This window comes from Anabrus simplex, chromosome 1, assembly GCF_040414725.1.
Source record: "Anabrus simplex isolate iqAnaSimp1 chromosome 1, ASM4041472v1, whole genome shotgun sequence".
Taxonomy (NCBI): Eukaryota; Metazoa; Arthropoda; class Insecta; order Orthoptera; family Tettigoniidae; genus Anabrus; species Anabrus simplex.
In genome coordinates, this window is record NC_090265.1 from 1,565,530,475 (window position 1) to 1,565,558,374 (window position 27,900).

General features: G+C 39.9%; 1 protein-coding gene across 1 annotated transcript in view; it reads left to right on the forward strand.

Annotated features, from left to right (window-relative positions):
• Positions 1-1,675: 1,675 nt before the first annotated feature.
• Positions 1,676-27,900, forward strand: part of LOC136858528 (regucalcin) — a 73,454-nt gene continuing 47,229 nt past the window's right edge. The window contains exons 1-2 of the mRNA XM_067138132.2: positions 1,676-1,779; positions 21,062-21,221. Of these exons, the coding sequence (XP_066994233.2) occupies positions 21,068-21,221 (154 nt within the window). The 5' untranslated portion in view covers positions 1,676-1,779; positions 21,062-21,067. The remainder of the gene's footprint in view (positions 1,780-21,061; positions 21,222-27,900) is intronic.

Here is a 27,900-nt window from a genome sequence, read left to right on the forward strand (position 1 = left end):
TTAAACAGAAGCACGGCGTGATTGTACAATTAAGACTCATTTAGTATTTGACTACACACTACGATAACAGACACTAATTATTAGAGACTGCCAGACTGACGAATGCACTTGGCAAGCGGGTGAATCATACCTCTGTGTCCATGACCTTGGCAAAAAATGTACCCCTCTTACCCTTCCTTACAGCATATGCAAAGTGTCACTACTTGCTGTGGCGCTATCCAGATCGGTGAGCCGCGACGAACGGCATTTTGTGCGTATTTCCGCTAATCATTTTGTTAATCATTAAATTAAATAAAGGAAAGAATTAGCTGATAAGACATGAGGGCTTGTACAAATTGCTTGTTTAAATAAGTCCTATAATTTCTAGTTTCAACGGGCTAAAATGGAAAAAAAGTAATGATTTCTCCACCAAGTGGGAGTAGGGATGAGGGGCTTAAACAAGTGCCTTCTCTCCTGACATTAACTTCTGTTTAGCCATGTTCCCGTGATGCGTGTACGCACGCACGCAGGCGGAAGATTCCCCATCAATTGCTTTTTCTTAAATGTTTTCAAAGAACTTGGCAATTTATCGAACATTTCTCTTGATAATGTATTCCAATTCTTTACTCCTCGTCATATAAATGAATATTTGCCCCATTTTGTCCTCTTCAATAAATTCCAACTTTATCTTAATATTTCTTACTCTGAAAAGCTCCGTTCAATCTTATTCGTCTACTATAATGCCATTCCATGCCATATCTCCATTGACAGCTCGAAACACCACATCTCGTCTGCTTACTCTCAAGTCTTCCCAGCCCAAAGTTTGCATAGACTTATTATGTGATTCTGTAATAGACACATATTAGTAATCAGATTTACAAGTATACTGTTCAGTTTTCTCTTCCTGAAATCAATGATTTTCAAGATTTGGGACGTCATTATAAACATGTTCTCTGCAGCGCTTCCTAAATGAAAATGTAAAATATACAATCAAACAAATTCCACATTTTTTTTTTTTTTTACAATTTGCTTTACGTCGCACCGACACAGATAGATCTTATAGCGACGATGGGATAGGAAAAGGCCTAGGAGTGCGAAGGAAGCGGCCCTGGCCGTAATTGAGTTTTCAATTGGTTTGAAAATGAGAAACCGCGGAAAACCATCTTCAGGGCTGCTGACAGTGGGGTTCGAACCGACAATCTCCCGGATACAAGCTCACAGCTGCGCGTCCCTTAATGCACGGCCAACTCGCCCGATAAAACAAATTATAAAAGGAAAGAAGGACTGAATAACAATTCATAACTTCGCGGTTGTTCTGTGTACCTCAAAATTCTGCAATATTTCCCTTTCTTTTTTTTTTTTTTTTGTGACATTCCTGTCCCTCCTTCATCTACGGAGGTTGTTACTCCAGTGGCTTCTGTCACAAGCCGCGTGGTAGTGTGTTGTGTTCCACTCCTCCGTCTTTCAAACTATCAAGATTAGATCTGAAATGGGGGCTGATAAATCCCGAGCTGGACTGTAGGAAGGGCATATAAAGGCCTTAGCAGAATCTGGAATCAAATCTTCCCGTCAGCCACTCGACTACGGAGGTTTTATCGGAAACTGTGTTGTGTAATCTCTTTCTATCTGCAGAACATGTTGTTCACCCCTGCCGTCATTCTCCTCATAACTTGACCGATAACCTTGACAACTGTTCTAGCTACTGTAAGTAGCAGTCTTAGTTTCCTCCATATTCTTCCAGAGCAAGTGTGTGCTCGCGGTCAGCAGGTTCTCGTTTACAAGTGGTTTTAATACTGCACGGTAAGTAACGTCTTGAATCACATTCTGTATCTTCTATCTGTATACGCAGGTGCTTAAGTCCGATGCCGATGGTGGAAGCAGCTATTCTGATCATGATACCTCTCATTCTATCGTTCTATCAAAGAAAATGATGTGATTGTACCTTCGTTCCAGTGTTAGGTCACCCTTGTCAATCCTGGCAGTGAATAATTACGAACAGCAACATATAGGTTATAGGCCTGCTAAATAGATATTAATGTCCAGACGAGCGGAACAGTTATGGCTGAGTGAATATTTTCCAAAAGCTTTTTTTTTTTTTTTTTTTTGCTAGCGGCTTTACGTCGCACCGACACAGATAGGTCTTGTGGCGACAATGGGATAGGAAAGGCCTAGGAGTTGGTAGGAAGCGGTCGTGACCTTATTTAAGATACAGCCTGGTGTGAAAACGGGAAATCACGGAAAACCATCTTCAGGGCTGCCGACAGTGGGATTCGAACCCACTATCTCCCGGATGCAAGCTCACAGCCACGCGCGCCTAACCGCACGGCCAACTCGCCCGATAGAAAGCAATTAACAGGACAACACTACACTAGTCTGTGGACCAAAGTCTATTACTCGTATTACTCGTATTACTCCACCATTAAAAACAAAAAAGTAATTATCGTGACCAGGTTTGCTACATTTATTATTAAATAACTCCGTAATAGCCACACAAAGTTTAGCTGAAATCCCTTATAAAATTCTCTTCTAACCACGCGAAGGAAAAGTTCGAAAGCAGAGCTGGGAATTGAATCTAGGACTACCTAAATAGGTGCTAACTGCTCTAATCGAAATGTACCTACTGAGGCGGACAGGAATTTGGGTGTGCTCTGGGGCAAAAAAATACTACGAACAAAGATGGGGGGGGGGGCATCAGTTTTTAGTAAAAATAAAATTGGAACATTTTCTGTCCTAGAATCAGGGGCGTAACGTTAGGGCCTGCAGTGGAGGCGGGCCGGGGCCTTTAAGGGGCCCGCGGTCTCTTCGCGAAAAAATAAAAATAATGTATATCTAGCTTAATGTCACTCTGCACGAAAATGATCAGTGCGATTTTGTAGAATCAGTCTTTTATTTTTCTTTACAATTTTTGCGTGGAGTCATTGCTACTTTTTCCTTTTTCCTTTTTCCCCATGGCACTACAGCCCTTGAAGGGCCATGGCCTACCAAGCGACCGCTGCTCAGCCCAAAGGCCTGCAGATTACGAGGTGTCGTGGGGTCAGCACGACGAATCCTCTCGGCCGTTATTCTTGGTTTTCTAGACCGGGGCCGCTATCTCACCGTCAGATAGCTCCTCAATTCTAATCACGTAGGCTGAGTGGACCTCGAACCAGCCCTCAGGTCCAGGTAAAAATCCCTGACCTGGCCGGGAATCGAACCCGGGGCCTCCGGGTGAGAGGCAGGCACGCTACCCCTACACCACGGGGCCGGCCGTCATTGCTACTTGACTGCAGTTTATTGTGTTGAGTGTCACACAGCACAGTTATTGTCTCTCGCAACACGCTCTTCAGAAGAGACCTACACGAAGTTATTTTTAAATGTCCGGCGCCATGGCTAAATGGTTAGCGTGCTGACCTTTGGTTAGGGGTCCCGGGTTCGATTCCCGGCAGGGTCGGGAATTTTAACCATCATTGATTAATTTCTCCGGCACGGGGATGGGTGTATGTGTCGCGCAGGTCGCCTACGGGAGTCAAATCAAAAGACCTGCACCTGGTGAGCCAAACATGTCCTCGGACACTGCCGGCACTAAAAGCCATACGCCGTTTCATTTTTATTTAAAATAATTACGGCAATGAAATTTGATAACAATATATAATATTTTAGTTACAAAATGATACTTGCTGTGTAGTGCACCCGAGATCGCATTCCGCACAAATTTTGTAGAACATTTAACTTTTGTCACCCATTTATATGACAAGTGTTTAACACTAGTAAGAAGTTGGTGTATTAACAGTCAGCCAACTCAGTTTTGAACGAGCTCTCTTTGCGTGAAGTTTGATATTTTGATATTTTCTCAAAAGTTTATTTAAACAGTTTTTCATTTCATTTTGTTCGTATATTTTTCTGTGTCATAATCAAAGAAATTATTATAACCGAGACTTCCGCATCGGGTACAGAGTATAGCTCTGTAGTTACTGAGAAATGAAACCATAGCACGGACAATTAAGTGGTGCAAGGTTGGCAGCTCAGCAGTTTAGCCGATTAAGCACGGAAGCAGTCAAATGAAACTTATTAAACAATATTTTAATAATCTTACATTAACGAGAAATCGCTTTGTTCATATAACTTGACATTATATTGCATTACTTCTATCTTCTGTAATTAAATTTATATTAAGTTATTTATAGGTTTTACATTTTATCTGAGGGGGGCCGAATGTTTATTTTGGTGGGCGGGCCCGTAGCACATTCGTTACGCTCCTGCCTTGAAATTTATACAAACGTGGGTTGAGGTCTTTGTGATAATGGTGGTTGATATTGTTTTGAGGGGAAGTAGGCCCTACAATTCGGCAACCATTTCTAATATTCGTGAGATTTTCATATTAGACTTGTATCATCTTACTGTCCGGCTCCATGGCTAAATGGTTAGTGTGCTGGCCTTTGGTCCAGAGGGTCCCGGGTTAGATTTCCGGCCGGGTCGGGGATTTTAACCTTAATTGGTTAATTCCAATGGCTCGGGGGCTGGGTGTGTGTGACGAATTCAGCTTTAGAAATCATCCTAGGTAGGGCCCTCATCTTCATAATCAATCAATCAATCAATCAATCAATCAATCAATCAATCAATCAATCAATCAATCAATCAATCAATCAATCAATCAATCAATCAATCAATCGATCGATCAATCAATCAATCAATCACTACTGATCTGCATTTAGGGCAGACGCCCATGTGGCAGATTCCCCATCTGTTGTTCTCTTAGCCTTTTCTTAAATGATTTCAAAGAAATTGGAAAATTATTGAACATTTCCCTTGGTAAGTTATTCCAATCCCTAACTCCCCTTCCTATAAACGAATATTTTCCCCAATTTGTCCTCTTGAATTCCAACTTTATCTTCATATTGCGATCTTTCCTACTTTTAAAGACACCACTCAAACTTAATTCGTCTACTGATGTCCTCCCACGCCATCTCTCCTCTGACAGCTCGGAACATACCAGCCCAAAATTTGCAACATTTTTGTAACGCTACTCTTTTGTCGGAAATCACCTAGAACAAATCGAGCTGCTTTTCTTTGGATTTTTTCCAGTTATTGAATCAAGTAATCCTGGTGAGGGTCCCATACACTGAAACCATACTCTAGCTGGGGTCTTACCAGAGACTTATATGCCTTCTCCTTTACATTCTTACTACAACCCTTAAATACCCTCATAACCATGTGCAGAGATCTGTACCCTTTATTTACAATCATATTTATGTGATTACCCCAATGAAGGTCTTTTCTTATATTAACACCTAGGTACTTACAATGATCCCCAAAAGGAACTTTCACCCCATCAACGCAGTAATTAAAACTGAGAGGACTTTTCCTATTTGTGAAACTCACAACCTGACTTTTAACCCCATTTATCATCATACCATTGTCCACCGTCCATCTCACAACACTATCGAGGTCACCCTACAGGCGCTCACAATCTTGTAACTTATTTATTACTCTGTGCAGAATAACATTATCTGCAAACATCCTTATCTCTGATTCCACTTCTTTACACATATCATTGATATATATAGGAAAACATAAAGGTCCAATAATACTGCCTTGAGGAATTCCCCTCTTAATTATTACAGGGTCAGATAAAGCTTCGCCTACTCTGAGTTCTATTTTCTAGAAATATAGCCACCCATTCAGTCACTCTTTTTTTTTTTTCTAGTCTAATTGCACTCATTTTTGCCAGTAGTCTTCCATGATCTACCCTATCAAATGCCTTAGATAGGTCAATCGCAATACAGTCCATTTGGCCTCCTGAATCCAGGATATCTGCTATATCTTGCTAAAATCCTACAAGCTGAGCTTCAGTTGAATAACCTTTCCTAAACCCAAACTGCCTTCTGTCAAACCAGTTATTAATTTCACAAACACGTCTAATATAATCAGAAAGAATGCTTTCCCAAAGCTTACATACAATGCATGTCAAACTGACTGGCCTGTAATTTTCAGCTTTATGTCTATCACCCTTCCCTTTATACACAGGGGCTACAATAGCAACTCTCCAGTCATTTGGTATAGCTCCTTCAACCAAACAATAATCAAAGAAGTACTTCAGATATGGTACTATATCCCAACCCATTGTCTTTAGTATATCCCCAGAAATCTTATCAATTCCAGCTACTTTTCTAGTTTTCAACTTTTGTATCTTACTGTAAATGTCATTGTTATCATAGGTAAATTTTAATACTTCTTTAGTGTTACTCACATCCCCTGTCTGGACATTATCCTTGTAACCAACAATCTTTACATATTGCTGACTGAATACTTCTGCCTTTTGAAGATCCTAGTGTGTCAATATCTGACCGTACACCCTCCAGTAATTAAGCGGAACTCGACTGTACGGTTGAGGTATTCTTATCGGGTAGATGGAAATCTTTGACATGGAGTGCTAAGATCTAAGACCGCCCTTCAGAAATCGAGAAGATGAGCTGGGATTTTTCTTTAAAAATTCTATGTTCGGGGCGTCGACCCATCCCAGTCCCCACGATTGGGATATTAATCATTACAATTAAAAAACCCCGACCCGGCCGGGAATCGAACCCGGGGCCGCCGGGTAACAGGCGGACGCGTTTCCCCCTACACTGCGGGGCCGGACCATGAGCTGGGATACAACTCTCGATTATGAGGCGGGCACTTCTTCCTCCACTGCTTTTCCCACACTCTAGTGGGAATAGTGCACCGCATGTGAGATTGGCGCTTTTTTAACCCTATCTGCAGGGAAGTGTATTCACTATTGCGTGTTTCTGTGGTGTGCTGCGTGTTTATGAAGTGGAGTGTAATGGGACAAACACAAACACTCCATCCCCGAGCCAGAGGAATTAATCACACGTAGTTAAAATCCCCGAACAGGTCGGGAATCGAATCCGGACCCTCTAAACCGAAGGATTCGATGCTAGCCATTCATCCAAGGAGCCAGACACGAGTCGGACATTCTACCTAATATTTTCTAAATGCATCTATACAATAATTAGGCTTCAGTTTTAATTCCATAACAGCTCATGTGGTAAAGTGTATTCCTCTGGATCCTATGATCTCGTGTTCAACCCCAGTTTATAGAGTCAGATATTTTAAATCCGTTCGACATTCTATTTTATAAGATGTCGGCATGTGAAAGATCTCTGGTGACACATGTGATGTTTACCCGACAAAATGCATTAAAACTCAGTAACACGTCGCCTAAGAGCTCCGGTTTCTCTACCATCAAGTAGGGCCTATAGTTAAACGGAACGTCGAAACTGACACGCAGGTAGCCTAAATGACGTCAAATCAAAATGTCTGCACACAGCAGCTGAGGCCATATAATCCCTATCCTCAATACACTATAATACGACCCCATTGACCGCGATGTGTTGCTTCAAATACTTGCAGAACTGGGAATCAACGGAAACCTGCTAGTGGGCAGGCCACTCATTTACAACTGCGTCCTTATGGTGACCAACAGTTGAAGGAAGGAATGAGGGATAAGAATGACAATAAAGGGGGACATTCAACAGTTTTGGGGGACAGCTACATTTTTAGCAGTAATTTTAAAACGACAAAATTTGTAACATTTTCAAAAGCATTGTGTTGCCAAGTTCCCTCTTTTTTTATTGACCAAGAGGTCCGACTCGTTGGCTGAATGGTCAGCGTACTGACCTTCGGTTCAGAGGGTCCCGGGTTCGATTCCCGCCCGGTTCGGGGATTTTAACCTTCATTGGTTAATGAAGGTATTTGTGCTGTCTCCAACATCCCTGCAACTCACACACAACACTATCCTCCACCACAATAACGCGCAGTTACCTACACATGGCAGATGCCGCCCACCCTCATCGGAGGGTCTGCCTTACAAGGGCTGCACTCGGCTAGAAACAGCCACACGAAATTAGTATTGACCAAGAGTACTCTTGCTGAACTAATAACATAGAAAAAAACATTTCACTCATTTTTATTGTACAATTTCTTTTCCAATCTGCGGGTTGAAGACCCTTCATCCAAAAGATATACTGAACGTCTATTTTGCAAAGTTTGCAGAACGTCTTGTGGACATCACTTCGATCAGGAGATAAGTATGGCCTGTAGGTTCCCACTGGGTTTATTTTTCTCTCTTGCCTTCCAGGCTTAAATGATGGCTTTCTTTTTTGTGTCGAGGTAGAAGTACAGAAGTAGACGCCGAATAGATGTCAAAAATCACAAACAAACAAAAACCACCAGTTAACTTAATACACAGTTTTAAAAATTAGGGTGACATGTTTTGTAACGTCTCGTATGTGAACGTTAATTTGGTAGATAGGATTCCAATGGTCGTACAGCATACCTTGAGACCTTAGCTACTCAGGGTATGTCAAATCGAAGTTATACTCCATCTGTAGGCGTAACCATGCATAATACTGTCAGGTGATCCCTCAAAACAAAGTGAATAGTGGTGCCTCCGTGTGTCGTTGTGAGGTACACAGACTACTGCGGTCATCTGAGCACGTTGTACGTAAACCATCACATCCCATGAGACATCTTAGCGAGGTTCAAGTCGCAAGGGCCGTCACTTTGATCCAGGAAGGATGTCGTGTTGCTGTGGATCTCAATGTCTCTCCGTCAGTTATTCAACGCTTGTGGAATCGCTACAGTGAGACAGGCCAGTTCACAAGGCGGGTTAGACAAGGTCGTGGACGCTTGACAACCCCACAGGATGACGGATATCTGACCATCTGTGCGTTGCGGCGTCGTTCAGCAACTACCAGAGAACTGCAACACGACCTCAGGAGGACCACTGGAGTCACGGTGTCTGACCAGACAATAAGGAACAGGTTAAGAGAAGTGTTCTTACGACTCAGACGTCCTGTTCGAGTGGCCTGTTTAACGTAGCAACATCGCGCGGCTCGCCTTCTGTTTGCTACTACTTGCTTTACGTTGCACCGACACAGATATGTCTTATGGCGACGATGGGATAGGAAAGGCCTAGGAAGTGGAAGGAAGCGGCCGTGGCCTTCATTAAAGTACAGCCCCGGCATTTGCCTGGTGTGAAAATGGGAAACCACGGAAAACCATCTTCAGGGCTGCCGACAGTGGGGCTCGAACCCACTATCTCCCGATTACTGGATACTGACCTCACTTAAGCGACTGCAGCTATCGAGCTCGGTCGCCTTCTGTTTGCCCGTACCCACGCCAACTGGCAACTTTGCTAGTGGAGATCTGTATTGTTCACAGACGAGTCCAGATTTGCCCAGACACAGCGTGATGGACGTCATCGTGTATGGAGAAGCCGTGGTGAGCAGTACATGCCAAATGTTGTCTAGGAAGGCGCCCGATTCGGCCAAGGTTCTGTGATGGTGTGGGGTGGCATCAATATTGATGGCCTTACGGATCTTGTCGTCGTTTGTGGTAATCTTACCGCTGCGGGGTACCTCGAGCAGATACTGCTACAGCATGTGTTGGTTGCTGCATACGGGGTTGGTCATGAATTCGCACTCGTGCACGACAATGCCAGGGCTCATATAGAGCTGTCTTGCGAGAACTGGACATTCAAGAGATGGAATGGCCAACAGTGAGTCCCGACCTTAATCCCATCGAGCATGTGTGGGATAGGCTTGACAGAAGTGTTCGTGGACGCCCTGTTCCAACACACTCTCCAATACCTTGAACAGGCTCTCATTGAAGAATGGGACCTGATACCGCAACGTGACCGCCGTCGACTTATACGGAGCATGTTATGTATGTGCCAAGCTGTGATAAATGCTCGTGGAGGACATACGCCATACTGAAGCTCTCCAACTGTGATAAAAATCCAGCCTGGAGGACTGTTAAGTTATAACTTTGTTTTCGCTCATATTTGGACATTTCCGTTTGTGTTCTGAAAATGAACGCGAATCCATCGATGTTCTTTTGTATACTTCAACGGTAAAACATATTTAGTTGGTAATGTACTTGGGTGTGAGGTATTGTTTTGTGGAGCATGGCATACGTTCAAAAACACGTTCCCCTAATGTTTTTAAAACAGTGTATAACACGTGTACGTTGACGCGTTTCGTGCTACAGAATGGTCACACACGCCACGTCCCTAGTTGGCCGATTAGCGAATAATAAATAAATAAATAAATAAATAAATAAATAAATAAATAAATAAATAAATAAATAAATAAATAAATAAATCATCCTCATCCTCTCACCATCGCGTCGGCAGTCCTCAAGATGGTTTTTCGTTGCTTCCCATTTTCGCACCAGGCAGAATGATGGAGTTGTACGTTAATTAAGGAAACGGCCGCTAACCTTTCCAATCCTAGTCCATTCCTATTCTTCCGTCGCCGAAAACGTTTGACGTGTTATTGCGACCTTTGGTCCAAGAGGTCCCGGGTTCAATCTCCGGCCGGGTGGGGGAATTTTAATGTTCATTGGTTAATTCCGATGGCTCGGGGGCAGGATGTAGGCCTATGTGCCGTCTTCAGCATTAGAATTTATCATAGGTAGGGCCCCGTCTTCACAGACGCGCAGGTAGCCTGTAAGGAGTCAGCCGTCTGATGACAGCGGTGCGTAATGGCAGTAACCATCAGTCCGTGTGACTTAGATTTTATTCCCAGAAATGAAGAAGCCAATGTGTGGAAAACTCTTTGCCAACAAGCACCTTATCGTACAAGCTTTTTTTTTTTTTTTTTTTTTTGCTAGGGGCTTTACGTCGCACCGACACAGATAGGTCTTATGGCGACGATGGGATAGGAAAGGCTTAGGAGTTGGAAGGAAGCGGCCGTGGCCTTAATTAAGGTACAGCCCCAGCATTTGCCTGGTGTGAAAATGGGAAACCACGGAAAACCATTTTCAGGGCTGCCGATAGTGGGATTCGAACCTACTATCTCCCGGATGCAAGCTCACAGCCGCGCGCCTCTACGCGCACGGCCAACTCGCCCGGTTACAAGCTTTTTAATGTGAGGTAGAATACAAATGATTGTATATAGGATATACTAGAATGAAACAAACAAAACAATGATTTCAAAGTGCCATGTTTGAAATTTTACATTGTCAGAGATTTCAGCATCCCTGCCCAATGTGGTGCCACCTTTAAAAATTCCTTGTTGTATACATCTACCGGCCCCGTGGTGTAGGGTAGCGTGCCTGCCTCTTACCCGGAGGTTCCGGGTTCGATTCCCGGCCAGGTCAGGGATTTTTACCTGGACCTGAGGGCTGTTTCAAGGTCCACTCAGCCTATGTGATTAGAATTGAGGAGCTATCTAATATAGCGGCCCCGGTCTAGAAAGCCAAGAATAACGGCCGAGAGGATTCGTCGTGCTGACCACACGACACCTCGTAATCCGCAGGCCTTCGGGCGAGCAGCGGTCGCTTGGTAGGCCAAGGCCCTTCAAAGGCTGTAGTGCCATAGGGTTTTGTTGTATACATCTCCTGTGTTCGAGCTTTTTCCAGGAAAAGATAATTTGTCATGACTTCTGAATAATAATAATGCGGTGGTTGTTGTTTGTTGGGTCATCAGTCCATAGACTGGTTTGATGCAACTCTCCATGCAACCCTATCCTGTGCTAACCTTTTCATTTCTACATAACTACTACATCCTACATCTAATCGAATGGGTATGTTTGTCATATTCATACCTTGGTCTACTTCTGCCATTTTTACCACCTACACTTCCCTCAAAAACCAACTGAACAAGTCCTGGATGTCTTAAGATGTGTCCTATCATTCTATTTCTTCTGGTCAAATTTTGCCAAATAGTTCTGCTCTCACCAATTCAGTATTACTGATTGGCTGAATGATCAGCTTACTGGCCTTCGGTTCAGAGGGTCCCGGGTTCGATTCCTGGCTGAGTTGGGGATATTAACCTTCATTGGTTAATTCCAATGGCCCGGGGGCTGAGTGATTGTGCTGTCCCCAACATCCCTGCAACTCACACACCACACAACACTATCCTCCACCACAATAACACGCAGTTACCTACACATGGCAGATGCCGCCCACCCTCATCGGAGGGTCTGCCTTACAAGGACTGCACTCGGCTAGAAATAGCCACAAGAAATTAAAATTCAGTATTTCATGATTCATGATTCAATCTATCCATTTTACATTCAGCATTCTTTTCTAACATCACATTTCAAAAGCTTCTATTCTCTTTCTTTCTGAACTAGTTATCATCGACGTTTCACTTCCATATACGAAAGTCTTCAGTCCTATATCAATGTTTGAAGTGAGCAAATTTATTTTCTTAGGAAACATCTTCCTTGCTTGTGCTAGCCTGCATTTTATGTCCTCCTTACTTCTGTCATCATTAGTCATTCTGCTACCCAAGTAACAATACTCATCTACTTCCTAATTTCTCCAGACTCAGAAAATATAAAAACACTATCAGCAAATCTCAGCGTTTTGATTTCCTCTCCTTGGATTGTGATTCCATTTCCAACTTCCTTTTTTATTTCCTTTACAACCTGTTCTATATAAACACTAAAAAGGAGACAGGACAAACTGCAGCCTGCCCTGCTCCTTTCTGGATTGCTGCTCCTTTTTCATAGTCTTTGATTCTTATCACTGCAAACTGATTTTTGTACAGATTGTAGATACAAAATTTGTCTTTCTTGGCATTTGATCCCATTTAGTCTACTATCAGAATTTCAAATAGTTTGGTCCAATCAACATTATTGAATGCCTTTTCTAGATCTACGAATACCATGTACATGGACTTGTGTTTCTTAATTCGATCCTCTAAGATCAGATATAAAGTGAGGATTGCTTCTGAATCCAAACTGGTCTTCTCACAGTCAGCTTCAACTTGTCTTTCCATTCTTCTGTTAACACATGTTAACATTTTGCAAGCGTGAGAGACTAAACTAATGGCGCAGCAGATTTCACACTTGTCAGCACCTGCTTTCTTGGGTGGTGGTGGCAGTGGTGGCGGTGGTGGTGGTGGTGGTTTTGGTGATTATTGTTTGAAGAGAAAGTACAACTGGGTAACCATCCTCTATTAACATAATTAGGGGGAAAAATTGGAAGGAGTCTGACACTTCAAAAAATTAAGGTATCAGAAAGACAAAAGCCACGAAGGGTGTGAAAATGAAAACTCCCTATGCCTCCGTATGTAAAACCGTTGGGGTCAGAAAAGAACTAGAGTTGACCAAGGGAGGTCAGATAGGATAGATGAAAGTGAAGGGTTGCTTTCTTGGGAATAGGAATAACAACATTCTGTCTAAAATCAGATGGCAGTTCTTCTGTATTATACATCTTACGCACTAAATGGAATAACCTCACCATGCTGGTTTCTCTTAAGGCAGTCAATAATTCTGAGGGTATGCTATAATTTCCAGGTGCCTTGTTCCTATTTAGTTTTCTCAAAGCTCTGTCGAATTCTAAATTGGGTCTCACATTTCATCAGCATCAACAGCCTCTTCTTGTTTTCATTGATGGTTTCACAGCCCATGCCTGTAGACATGATATAGGCTTTTGACTTGGGCTTATGTGGTGTCAGGAAAACAAGGTGAAACTCTTTACATTTCACAACGAACTTTGCTCCGCATCTTCAGAAGAAAATCTCGACTGTCCATGGGGAAGACTTCACCAATAATGAGGGTTTGAATTTAAGAATGCTTTACTGTTGATCGCTGTTGGTATGCTTATTCGTCACCAGATGGATTGCTGTATGGTGGCACAGCGCTAGCATTCTAAGCGGGAGCTGATGACACCATAAGCTCCCATTCAGATGTTCCCTCACACTGTGTGTGCATGAGAGTAATAGAGGCCTTTATAGAGACTTGGGAGTGTGGGTTGGCGACCACAGGGCCTTAGCTCAGTCCTGTATTTACCTCACTTATTTGTGCCAGGCTCATCTATTACTCACACCATACTCTCTCCTGAATGCCCCTTGCGTGGCTATGATGGGCTTTGTAATCCAATCCTTTTTTCACCAAAAACACTCGCTTTAGGCAATGTGTACAGTACTGCATCTTGAACAAATGAATGGTTAAACAGCAAGCAAGCCAGAAAGAAGCAAAATTGAGGAAACAATTGACACCTAATACAGAATAACTTATACAATGTCAAATGTTGGTAAGTGAATCTCTGAGTTAAAAGCAATAGCATCAGAAAATCATGAGGTCGTTTTTAATACCACCCAGTTTTTATTAAATTTCGTATGTGCCTATTGAGTCTGTGTATTCTGGTGTTTAAAAGCTTTCTCTTGTCAGTAAGCAGAGAAGTTGAAAAGTGGTGAAAAGCATCGTTCAACATGCTGTTTTGTGGCTACAGTATTTCATTTTCTTGCAAGCTTTATAACTGGGACACTCCAGGACAATGTTCATTCCTGGAAGTACCTAGGATACTAACCACTTAATGTTATTACCAAAAAAAAAAAAAAAAAAAGCAACCTGGAACAGTGACACCTCACTGAACATTTTAAAAATACTGTATTTTAAGTTATTCTGTCCATGTAAAATGTTTTGTTTGTTACACAGTTTGATTATGTGTCAATACCCATATTCATGTAGTATCGTTCAAACGAAAGAATTGAGAGATGGTGGAGAAAGTGCAGAAGTGCAGTCTGAAGGCTGTGGATGCCCATGATGGGGAGCCTCGCCCCCAGATTTATTCAGCCAGGCACACCAATGGTGTGGAGTTCTTGTGTATATAATAAGGACTTTGTTGGGAGAAATACAAACACCCAGTCCCTCAAGTCAGGGGAATGAACAAGATGTGGTTAAAAAGACCTGACCCAGCTGGGAATTAAACCCACAGCCCTCTGAGCTGAAGGCCTTGATGCTGACAAGTTAGCTAAGGAAATTATTATTATTATTATTATTATTATTATTATTATTATTATTATTATTATTATTATTATTATTATTATTATTATTATTATTATTATTATTCACACACACTTCTCCACAGGAAATATGGGTCAGTAACAGGGCACGGGATGCACCAAGTGCCTTACAATAATTAAAGTACATTATAATACAAACATTGATGTACAGATATGTACAAAACACTAGTTCACAGTATCTTCATTCTTACGAGAGGAACAATCGCACAATGTTGCATGTTGACAGGAGGACAGAATGTTGAATAATTTTATAGATGTTCGGTGGAAAACATAGTTCTTGCAGACTCTTGTGAAGTGTATGTGGAATGAGGCCACTGACTGCCATAATCACAGGGACTATCCATACCAATTTCATCTTCCAGATCCTCTTGATCTCTTCTGCAAGTTCTTTGTACTTGCAGATTTTTTCATGGTACTTTCTGTCAATGTTGGTGTCATTGGGGATTGCGATGTCAATAATGAAAGTTGTCCCAGTTTTCTTGTTTACCAGTGTGATGTCTGTTATTATTATTATTTTTTTTTGCTAGGGGCTTTACGTCGCACCGACACAGATAGGTCTTATGGCGACGAGTTATTATTATTATTATTATTATTATTATTATTATTATTATTATTATTATTATTATTATTATTATTATTATTATTATTATTATTACTATTATTATTCGTTAGGACCATCTAGGACCATGGAAGTCTTGTTACATTTGGCAGTTTGCTTCACTTTGTTTTGAGCCCAGAATTTCCTCAATCTCTGTGAGTGGCCAGCTTGCGTTCCTCTGTCCAGGTGGTACCTTGTCTTCTTTTCGGTTGCTTGTCTTGGTTTATCCCATTTGTCAGTATCTTTTTGTGGAAGAGATCTCTACTGAAGGCGTCTTCGGGTTTTATATGCAGCATTTGGAGGTCTTCCTAGGTGTTCATAAACCAGGGCATTGTGGTTTTGGGTTTGGAGTCAAAAAGTGAAAGATCTGTTTAGTCAGCCTGTTTCCATCCATTCGTTTGAGAAGTCCGCAATATCGTGCCCGTCTCTTATGGATTGTTTCTGTAATTTTCTCTATTTTACTGTACACTTCTTTGCTGGATTTTTTATAATGGTTCCATTCTTGTAATTGGACCCCATGATACTTCTGATGATTTTGCGCTCTTTTTCCTCCAGTTTTTCAAGGAGTCCTTTATTATCAGGTATCAAGAATCTTTATTTGCCATTGACCATATACAATGAAATACGCTTCGTCAACTGATAATAATTTAGGGATACGGTTTCGGCTGCATATATAACTACTGGCATCAGAACAGTTTCATAATGATGTAGTTTAATATTTTGGGACAGGTATATTTTGTTGTAGATTGTGTGCGACGTTTGATAGGCTATTTCAAGTTCATGTACTCATTTTTTAAGTGCTTCTTTGTCCAGTCCATTTTTCATTATGATCAAATCCAGATACTTGAATTTTTCTACTCGGTTGATCTTCCCGTATTTTGTCTGGAGTTTTGCTGGGGTATATTTGATGTTAGTCATTGCAGTACTTTGTTTTTTTCAAAAGATATTTGCAAACCAGTTTGTTCAGCAATTTCTTTTAGAAGGTCGATTTGCATCCTAACAGTTTCTACATCGTTTGACAGAATGGCGATGTCATCAGCAAACGCTAGACAGTCGATCATGACCCCCTTAGATTTTGTTCCCATTCTCAGAGGACTAAAATCAGCTTCTAATAATTTTGTTTGCCAGGTCCTAATGATCTTTGTGAGCACGCAGTTGAAAAGCATCAGAGAGAGCCCATCACCTCGTCTGACTCCTGTTTCGACCTCGAAGGAATCTGCTAGGCATCCTAGGAACTTTACTTTGGATTTTGTGTCAGTCAGGGTGGCTCTAATTAATGCCAACAGTTTCAGGTCAACCCCAAATTTGTTGAGGATGTTGAGAAGAACCTTGCGGTCTATCGAATCGTAGGCATTCTTAAAGTTCACAAAGACTGACACGTACTGTTTGGACCTGAGATTACAATGCCTGATGATCGTTTTGAGGTTGAGTATCTGTTCAGCAGTTTATGACCCTTCCTGTTACGACCCTTCCTGAAGCCCCCTTGGTATTTGCCTATTTGATGCTCGACTTGGGCTTCTAAATGCTCCAGGATAGCAAGTGAGAGAATTTTGTATATTACCGGTAGCAGGGATATTCCTCTGTAGTTGTTGACATTTTTCATGCTGCCTTTTTTGTGTAACGAATGGAGTCTTCGAGTAGGATTTCTTCTTTCCAAATTTGTTCTATTTGTTTCAGCAAGATTTCAATTGCCTCTTCAGGGGCATATTTCCAAAGTTCTGCAATGACAGAGTCTTCTCCAGGCGCTTTGTTGTTTTTGAGTTGGGCAATGTGACGCTTGATTTCATCTTTGTTGAGTGGTCTCAATTCTGGGCATCTGAGTATGGGTTCTTCGGTCTTGATGGGATTTTTGGGTTGATCGCAGTTTAGTAAGTTCTTAAAGTAGTCAGCAAGGATGGTAGTTTTCTTCGTTTGGGGTCCGCAACGCACCGTCCTTTCGCTGAAAACATAGCGATGGAGGCTTATAGCTCGTAATTTTCCTTTTGAATATTCTATAGTACTCTCTGGTTTCATTTCTCATTAAGTCTTGGTTGATCTTCTCAATAAGTGACTTTTCATATTTATGTTTCTCCGTTCAGATCACTTTAGCTGTCTGGGTCCAATGGGGTTTGTAGGTTTTCCAGTTAGTTTGTGATTTTGTTGAATAATGTCGTTTCCATCCATCGAGCCTTTCCTTGAGAACTGAAACACAGATATCATTCCACCAGGCATGTTTCTTGCTTCTTTTGATTTCAGCAACTTCTTTTGGAGCTTCAATCAGGTGGTTTTTGGTGTTGTTAAAGTCACAGTCGATCGGTCAAGCCTTTTCCTGGAACTCCGTGACTTTTTGTTGGAGTTTATCATTGTCAAAGTGAATGATACTTTTGGGGGTCTTGTTGGAGTTTGCAGGGACCGGTTTAAATTTAATTATAGACATGTATGGTCTGAGGTCACGTTTGTGCCATTTTTTAACCATAACATTCATAATCTCAGGACTGTTTTTCCGGGAGATTGCCATGTGATCTATATGGAACTCTCTGATGGTTGTGACAGGAGATCGCCATGTTGTCTGCTTTCTGGGAAGATGGCGAAAGTGGTTTGACATGATCTGCAAGTTATGGGTTTCACAAATGGAGACCAATCTCTTGTTGTTTTGATTGGTTCTTTTGTGAGCAAGATAGTTTCCAATGATTTTCTTGTACATTTGTTGGGCATTGAAATCTCCCATAAGAAGTTTCACATAGTGTTTGGGAATTTTGGTGAGCTTTTCATCCAGTAGGTCCCAGAAGTTATCCACTTCCTCCATGTCAGATCTGTTCTTATCATTTGTGGGGGCATATGTGTTAACTAGGCTGTATGTCTTGTTGGCACATTTGATTGTCAATATGGATAATCTGTCATTTACTGGTTCGAAATTTGCAACCAATGTAAGGATTCTAGTTCTCACAGCAAATGTGGTTCCAAGCATCACAGATCCATTGAGGACTCATTTTTGAGCTCTGCTCTTGAAGAAATGGTAACCTTCAGATTCAAAAGTCTCTTTGTCTGTGTAATGTGTTTCTTGTAGGGCAATTATGGATATCTGATTTTCATGTATGGCTTTGGTGAGAGTTTTCAGTTTGCCAATTTGCGTAAGGAAATTTATGTTGAATGTTGCTAGAAAGAACTCATCTCTTGCATGATGTCAAGTCTCCCCACAATCCGAATGAGACTTGTGCGCTGCGGGTTTCACAATGAGGGATTTATCTGAAGACTTACCCCCTGGGGTCTTGACTTACTTGACTTATTTCCTTTAATTCCTTGTGGAACATAGGGCCTCGACGAAATTTCTCCAGCTTGTTCTATCTGCCGCCAATGCTGCAAAAGTCGTCTCCATAAAATCCGGCCGGTATAAATTTCATCTGGTTTCTGTAATAAGTTTAATTCAGGTGTGCAAGTTATTAGCCCACAGCACCCGAAGTCCAGTGGAGGGGCTGCCTCCTGTCTGCGTTAGACCGCTGGATTTTTCTGTAGGGGTTATCTCCCTTAGCCTTTAAAGATCCCTCTTTACCACAAGGCAGTGGTTTCTTCTTTATTTATCCCCAAGAAGAAGGGTTGCCTCATCCGTCAGCTTCGCCGTACCAAAGGACCCCTTCTCCGCCGTTGCTGCCATTGAGGTCTTTACCAGAGCCCCGTTAGCCATCACTTATCAGGGTTCCTGTAGGGCCTTCACAGCTACCGTAGCAGTCATGGGGCACACACAGTCCCCACTGTACAGTACATCACCCCTAAGGGCAATCCCCTACTTCATGCCGTTGCCCACCTCCCATGACGTAGACGAGGCATTGGCCTTGTGGGAGGCACCCCCTGGGGTAGCTTTCTTGAAATGTTTTGCCATCATGCTTACTTGGCTTGAATTTGTTTTAGACATGTATGCATCCATCTTGCACCTAACGTTGTTAGCCCTAGAGATTGCCTCAAGATGTTTTCTGACTTCTTTTTACTACCACATTATGAGCCTTGGAGCCTCCAGCACTGATCGGCTCATCAACCAGTTTCTCACTGGGATTGGTTACCCAACCTTCCACTAGGTTGCTCAACTTAACAGGGGCACCTCTTGTAGGTTATGTGCTGGAGTTGGAGTGAAAGAGGCTAGTTGGATTCTCTTGCTGAACCCAATATATTAATGTTGCAGATGTTGGCAATGACGCATTTCACTCCCATTTGCCAGAGTCACAATAAATACTTCCAGGTTAATTCCTGGGACCCTCCTATCATCATCATCATCATCATCATCATTATTCATTCATTCAACTTCGCTAATCGGCCAACTAGGGACCACAATAAGCCTCACTTTACATTCTGGCATTTGTCCATTTTTTGCTTGATCCACATAATCTTCATTAGCTTACTGTGTTTAGCACGACGTTCTTCTGTCCATTTAGCACCAGCTGCCCGGTTTTGGTCTTGGAAAGTCCCAAAAGTCTTGATGGCTGCTCTGAAAAGATTTCGGTCTTGTGCATCTTCTGCTTGTATGCCCTGTTCTTTAAGATCTTTCTTGACATTAATATACCATACCATGGCATTGCCGTTTTTTGTTTTGAGTCAAATATAATGAAGATACATTTAGTCCATCGAGAGTCGATCATCGATTGTATATGACTGTAGAAGTGAACTCTGCCTTTACGCATTGTATCCGTGATCTTCTCTATTTTAGAGTATACTTCTTGTCTGGATTTTCTAATGTAGATGCCATTTTTGTAGATTGGGCCAAGTATGGTGTGTAGGATCTTTCTTTTCTCTCTAAATGCACAAGCAAACATTTCTTGGACAGGATAAGGCATTCAGATGCATCCAGTGATACTGGTTTGATGACAGTGTTGTAGTGACAAATTTTTGTGTTCAGAGAAAAGCACTTTTTGTTGTATATGTTATGGGTGGTTTGGAAAGTGACTTCCATTTTCTTGATTCTTGCTGCTATAGCCTCTTTGTCAAGTCCATTTTGCTGGATCCATTCCCCAAGGTATTATTATTATTTTTTTTTTTTTTGCAAGCTGCTTTACGTCTCACCGACACGGATAGGTCTTATGGCAGCAATGGGATAGGAAAGGGCTAGGAGTGGAAAGGAAGCGTCCGTGGCCTTAATTAAGGTACAGCCCCAGCATTTGCCTGGTGTGAAAATGGGAAACCACGGAAAACCATCTTCAGGGCTGCCGATAGTGGAGTTCGAACCCACTATCTCCTGAATACTGGATACTGGCTGCAATTAAGCGACTGCAGGTATCGAGCTTGGTATTGGTATTATTATTATTATTATTATTATTATTATTATTATTATTATTATTATTATTATTATTATTATTATTATTATTATTATTATTATTATTATTATTATTATTATTATTATTATTATTATTATTCACTCACCTTTAGACATAGAAATATTGACCAAATGATCCCAACAACATGCAACAATGTGAAACAGCAATAAAACTTACAAACTGCTGCTATAATTTATTATACAATTTTCATGTATCTACAGTATTTCCCTATACTTAAACTCCAAATATTGTTTTGAAGAATCTAATATCAGTTTCATGGAAACTAAACAGGTGAACATGCATATGATGTTTAAGTTATATTTTTAAGTCATGAATTAACACTGAACTCCCTTTTAAAGAACAACTAGTTAAAATATTCTGTATATTACTGTATGTCTTTTTCAGACAAACATGACAACTGTGGAATGCATTCTACCTCGTACTATCCTTGGTGAAGGACCACACTGGGATCATACGGAACAAGCATTATATTTTGTGGATATAAAAGCTTCCGAGGTTCACAGGTATACTCCAGCAACTAAGAAGGAAACAGTCGTCAAAATAGGTGAGAGTTACAGATAAAGTTGAGCCTGGGAACTTTGTATGTACAGGGGAGGCTTGGCTATATCCACAGTACAACTAATTATGAACTAACTGAAATACAACTTTACTGAGAGTTTACCCCGGAGTGAGGGAAAGGTCTGATTGGCTTATTACATCCTCTGAACATCCTTCACTTAGATGGTAAAGGTTGTAAATTGTGCACTCGATCACTTAGATGGTATGATCAAGAAATTCCAGTACTGTGTTTGGAAAACAAGCCTCTTTAAAATATGTACTTCTACAATATTTATAACTTTCAAGTAGAATTACTTGTAGCATTGTTGGCAGTGAATTTACGGACTACTGTGGAATTAGTCATATCATGCTGAGGAATTATCTGGACTGCTGAGGATTTGGCCAAAATATTACAACTAAGTGAATGAATTGAAAAAGTAAATAACCTTATTGATTTAAAGTTACTAAATAAATATAGCATTAGTGTAAGGTATGATCAAAAAGTTTCCATTTGAGGGCATTGCTGCATCGGACATACAACGTATTGCGACTCCGATACGGGTATATAAGCATGGACATGTAGGCAAAGGGATTAGTATGGCAGTCGTGTGATTCCGAGGTGCATGCCTTAAATGCAGCCATGTGAACTATGGCGAAGTTATTACCAAATGCGTCCAGACAGGACCAACGTGCTGTTATTCTGTTCTTGGCTGCCGAAGGACAAACACCGGTGGACATCCATGGGAGAATGAAGACTGTGTATGGGGCAGCATGTCTATCGAAAACCACCATTGTGGAATGGTGCACCAAGTTCTGTACGGGTTGCATTTCAACACAAGACGCCAGTCAATCTGGGAGGCCACCCTCATCCATTACAGACAACGACAAGTGGGTAGTGGATGAGGCTACGAGAGGAGACTGGCGCATAACCATTATCAACCCGATGCATCGGTGGGACAAGTGCCTCAATGCTCACGGCACTTTTGCCTGATTGGCATCCCAATTCAGGACTGTACTGCCGTTCAACGGAAACTTTTTGATCACCCCTTATAGTACCTGATCCCGTATACAAATATTATTTGGATAATAATTCTCAAAATGCAACATAGTTCTTCTGTTATCAATTTAGTTGAGTCTCCCCTAAATAGGACAATCAGTTACTAAACAAGTATGAATTTCTAAGTTGGGTCTCTATAGTAGAAACTGTTTCAGCCATATTCGGTGACAGATGAATAGCAGAGTGAGGTTGTTGACTTGCTCCACTTTTTCTGTCACTCACTCCCAAACGGAGAACAAAATTTAGCTTCCTTTCTCCTTTTGAGAATGAGATAAACGATGTGATAAACACATACCGGTACCTGATAATAACAGCAATTGCAGATTTATTTTGGATAAGTTTCAATTATGTATAGAATGGAATATAAGAGAATCAGCTGTTGATAAGTGAGAGTGAACGAGAAGTAGGATTGAACTAATCTGCTATTGTTAACATCTTAATGGTGGTTATACATAATATTTGATTAATATAAGAAAGCTGAAGATATGCATTATATTACCTAAACCATATTTTACACATAATGAAGAATTCAATTATTAAATTTAAGAATTTAATTCATTTGAAGATAGCAAATGTATGAAGATATGGAGATTTTTGTTTTTATGTTTGTCCTTGTCTGCTCTGTATATTTCTCTTTCCTCAATGACCTGTCATTGTGATCATTCTATTATGAGTTCCTTTCTCTCTATATAGGGAGAGTCACCTAAATTGCTACAGCCAAATAACATCTAATCCACTGAAGGTATCCACACGCTGTTCTCATATTCTAATGGTAGCATAATAAGAGGCTCTTAAAAATATGTCCAACATTTTTCCATGGGACGATTGATAACCAAGATATTTGTACCAACTTCATTTAAAAAAAATGAAATTACACTAAATACAGCTGGCATAAAAGTTCAAATTGTTTTGTGCTGAAACTAGGACAATTATTTTTTTGTCATAGCAATAATGTTTTAACATTTTGACTTGAGAGCCTGAATTTGAACCACCTCATACAACATTCAGTAATGCAAGGCAAGGCATTACATTCTTGATGTGTTGACACACACAGTTGTTGTTACTGGAGTAACAAAACTTTAAAGTATGCAGTTGACTGGTAAAACCCAAGTTAGAGTATGGTTCCAGTGTATGGGACCCTCACCACAATTACTTGATTCAAGAACTGGAAAAGATCCATTGCAAAGTGTATACAGAAATAACTCAACTAATGAAGCCTTCAGTGAGTTTTTAGGTTTGTTCAGCTATTATCACAAAGTGGCAATACCAATGAAAAGAGTAATGGTAAAGAATTATGGGAATGGGTGAATTACAACAGGAATCAGAAATTCAAGTAGCTAAAAAGTTCTAAAAACAGGTCCAAATGTACCGTATGTGGAACATTATAAAAGGGAGAAAGGTACTCTAGTTCCAACAAAAAAGAATATTACTCTTACAAATATGGGGAAGAAAGCCAGTGATCCAGAAGAAGTTGCAGAAATCATTAGTAACTATTTTCCAGAAGTAGTTTTGAGTTTAATGGAACAAACATCAATGATAAGAACAAACTTTAATACAGTTCATAGAAATGTAACATTCTTACTCCTGTAACTGTGCAAGACATAGAGAAAATAATAAAACAAATGGGTAATAAGAAATCTTCTGGTTTATATGGTTATTCAAACTACCTTATTAAATGCTGTTACCAATATATAATCAAGCCTCTCTGTTATTTGATAAATTTGTCACTAACCACTGGTAAATTTCCAGACAAATTCAAGGTAACTAAAGTTGTTCTGATACATAAAAAGGGTAGTGAAGAAGATGCTGGTAACTGTAGACCTGTCTGCCTCCCATCTGTATTCTCCAAAGTACTGTAAAGAATTATGAATGATAGGCTACTATCATTCTTAGAGAAGCATAATATATTAGCTGGTTGCCAAAATGGCTTTTGTAAAAATAGATCTACTACCACAGCATTCATTAACATTATTGAACATATACATGACACACTAGCTGAGAATGGTGCATGTTCAGGTATTTTCTTAGACTTAACAAAAGTTTATGATATAATATCGACCACAGCTTGCTTTTAGAAAAGTTATACATATATGGAGTTTGGGGAATGGTATATATCTGGTTCATATCATTTTTAGGGGATAGAAAATAGATTGTTGAAATATCATAATTATTCCAGTACTGATTTGAGCAAAAATGAAATTAAGAATGTGTATTCCTGTTATAAATCTCATTGAAAAACCGTATTGGATCTCAGAATAAGAAGTTATTATATTAATAAAACCACCTTTCCAATACACAATAGTCCTTTATATTTAGGATAAAACCATTTAATTACAAGTAAGACATGTTTTGCTCAATCTTAGTGAGCATGATCAGCTATAGATAACATAATCCATGGTGGGTCAGGGCCCTGATCCTGGTATATATATAACGAAAAAACGTCTAATATACATTGATAAAATACGAAATTTTAACAATTTAAAAATAATCAATAAGATTATATTATGTCTATTAAAACAAATATTGATCATTAAAATTGCTTAACATGTAAGTGGAGTGAATGACATGAAATGTTACTATAGTATGTAGTGATTAAATGTTCGTATAAATCAATGACCATAATAATCTTCACTCAATTGCATTAGACTGTTTATGATTAAAAACAGTTATTCACATAAGGGTGAGCTCTTGTAATGAACTATGATGTTGTTTTTTAAAATAAACATGATGAGGAATGCTAAAATCACATGTATTGGTTGAAAAACCAAACCAGAAACATAGATCATGGTGTTCCATAGGGGTCAGTTTTAGGACCATTATTATTTTTAGTATTTATCAATGATGTACCGGTAGTCCAAGTTGTCGATAATATGCAAGGAGTGCAATTAATTTGTTTGTAGATGATATTACTATTTTTGTAGCTGATTAAAGTTCTGAAGAGTTACAATTAAAGGCAGACAATGTAGTGAGTAATATCCTGAGCTGGCTTGAAGATAATAAATTAATCTTCAGTAAACAGAAAACTTCTGTGATTAAATTTCACCATAAAATTAATCTAAATATAGAAATTTGTCCAATATCACTTGGAGAGTATCATTTTGAGTACTCATCATCAACAAATTTTCTTGGCTTGTGGATGGATGAATCATTAACCTGGGAGAAACATACAAAGTTTATAGGGAAAAAGCTTAGTAGAATTTATTTCATGATAATATCTTTGAAAAATAGTTTTAATTTAGAGGCTTGTCGAATTATGTATTTTGCATATGTCCATCCCATACTAACCTATTGTATCATTTACTGGGGGAATTCACGATATAGAGAAGTCATCATTAAGTTACAAAAGAAAATAATTAGAGGAATGGCCGGTGTTAGTTGGAGGACAAGCTGTAAGAAATATATTAAACTTTATTCTATTTTACCATTGCCTAGCCTTTATATCTTCCAAACACTTGTATATATAAAAGAGAATGTAATCCGTTTCACCATAAACTCAGATGTACACAGGTAGAATACTAGAAACAGACACAATCTGCAAATAGAACCACACAAAATTAAGCTTTATGAATTAAGTTTGATTATGCAGGAGTGCATTTGTTTAATAAATTGCCAGATTTCATTAAGCATATAAAACCATGTTCAAAATTTAAGAAAGAATTATTCAAATTTGTTTCTAACCATTGTTTTCATTCTATTGAAGAATACTTGGCTCTTGGAAATTAACTTATGTATCTTTTTGTTTGTGGTTTATCTGCGCTTCTTTACTAGATTGTATATTTCTCTTTATTTCTCATGGCATGTGTATTACTCCTTTATCCTTTGTTACTGTAAATATGATTATTGATGTGTTCCGTATCACTGTATGATCAGTTGCATGAAATAAAATACAATACAACACAAGAAACACTTGTGCTAAATTCCAGCCTTCTACCTTTGTGGGAAATATGAGAATGAATGATATTGTAATTAGGATGGTTACCCATACATCACCTCTTTAATCATAAAACATCTTCACGTTTCTAATCAGCTTATGAGAAACATCTGTGCCAAATTGCAGCTTCATGGGAAGTGAGTGATTTAGGGATATAAGGTTAGTTAGGATAGGGCATCATTATTTTCCCTAATTAGCTTGTAAGGAACACCTGTGCCAAATTATATTCCTCTAGCGTGGTAGGAAGTGTTCAATTTAGTGACATTGTATTTATGGTAGTGACCCCAATTTTAACCCCTGTTATCAAAAAGTATTGGAAAAAACATTAATTAAGGTACCTTATAAGCAAGCCCCAGATTTATATGCATTAAAAAGATCTGAAGGAGAGTGCATATAAGTCTCTGGTAAGACCCCAACTAGAGTATGGTTCCAGTGTATGGGACCCTCACCAGGATTACCTGATTCAAAAACTGGAAAAAATCCAAAGAAAAGCAGCTCGATTTGTTCTGAGTGATTTCCGACAAAAGAGTAGCGTTACAAAAATGTTGCAATGTTTGGGTTGGGAAGAACTGAGAGAAAGAAGAAGAGCTGCTCGACTAAGTGGTATGTTCCGAGCTGTCAGCGGAGAGATGGCGTGGAATGACATTAGTAGACGAATAAGTTTAAATGGCGTTTATAAAAGTAGGAAAGATCACAATATGAAGATAAAGTTGGAATTCAAGAGGACAAACTGGGGAAAATATTCATTTATAGGAAGGGGAGTTAGGGATTGGAATAACTTACCAAGGGAGATGTTCAATAAATTTCCAATTTCTTTGAAATCATTTAGGAAAAGGCTAGGAAAGCAACAGATAGGGAATCTGCCACCTGGGCGACTGCCCTAAATGCAGATCAGTATTGATTGATTGATTGTCTGAATAATGCATTATAAAGTTAGAAAATATGCACTATAAATAAAAAAAAACTTAAGAAAGATCTCATTTCTTTCAGCTTCACTTGTTTACGGTGTGCAGAATGAATTTCCACAATAAACTACTATGTGTTTTACAAGGTTTCCTCAGGTCAAGCTTCATCTTGTAGGCTGAAAAAAATCTTTCAGCATTAACTGATGTAATACGACAACATTAGTACATTGGCATAGAAAATTCGGAAAATTCATCTGGCAAAGATTTATTGACCCCACACATATACTGGTTGATTGACTCTATCTTTCCTAATCCTGGATTTGAAGTAATCATCTTATCTTATTTCTCTTAAACCTTTCTACTAGTTTGCCTGGGACAGTACTTGAAGCAGTTGTTTTCTTTTTGATACTTAATGTTGTATTAACACATCAAGGGTTTTTGGCGACAGACGGTTAAAAAAAGGTAGCGGCCATGGCCTTAATTAAGGTAAAACCTCAGCATTTGCCTGGAGTGAAAATGAGGTACCACAGAAAATCATCTTCAGCGCTGTTGATGGTGGGAAGTTATTTTCTTAACTAGTTCGAGTGACTCATAGACGGACACCCCTTGAGTCTTCAAACACTTTATTGTTCCAATGAAATGGAAATGGCGTATGGCTTTTATTGCCGGGATGTGTCCGAGGACTTCGGCTCGCCAGGTGCAGGTCTTTTGATTTGACACCCGTAGGCGACCTGTGCATCGTGATGAGGATGAAATGTTGATGAAGACGACACATACACCCAGTACCCGTGCC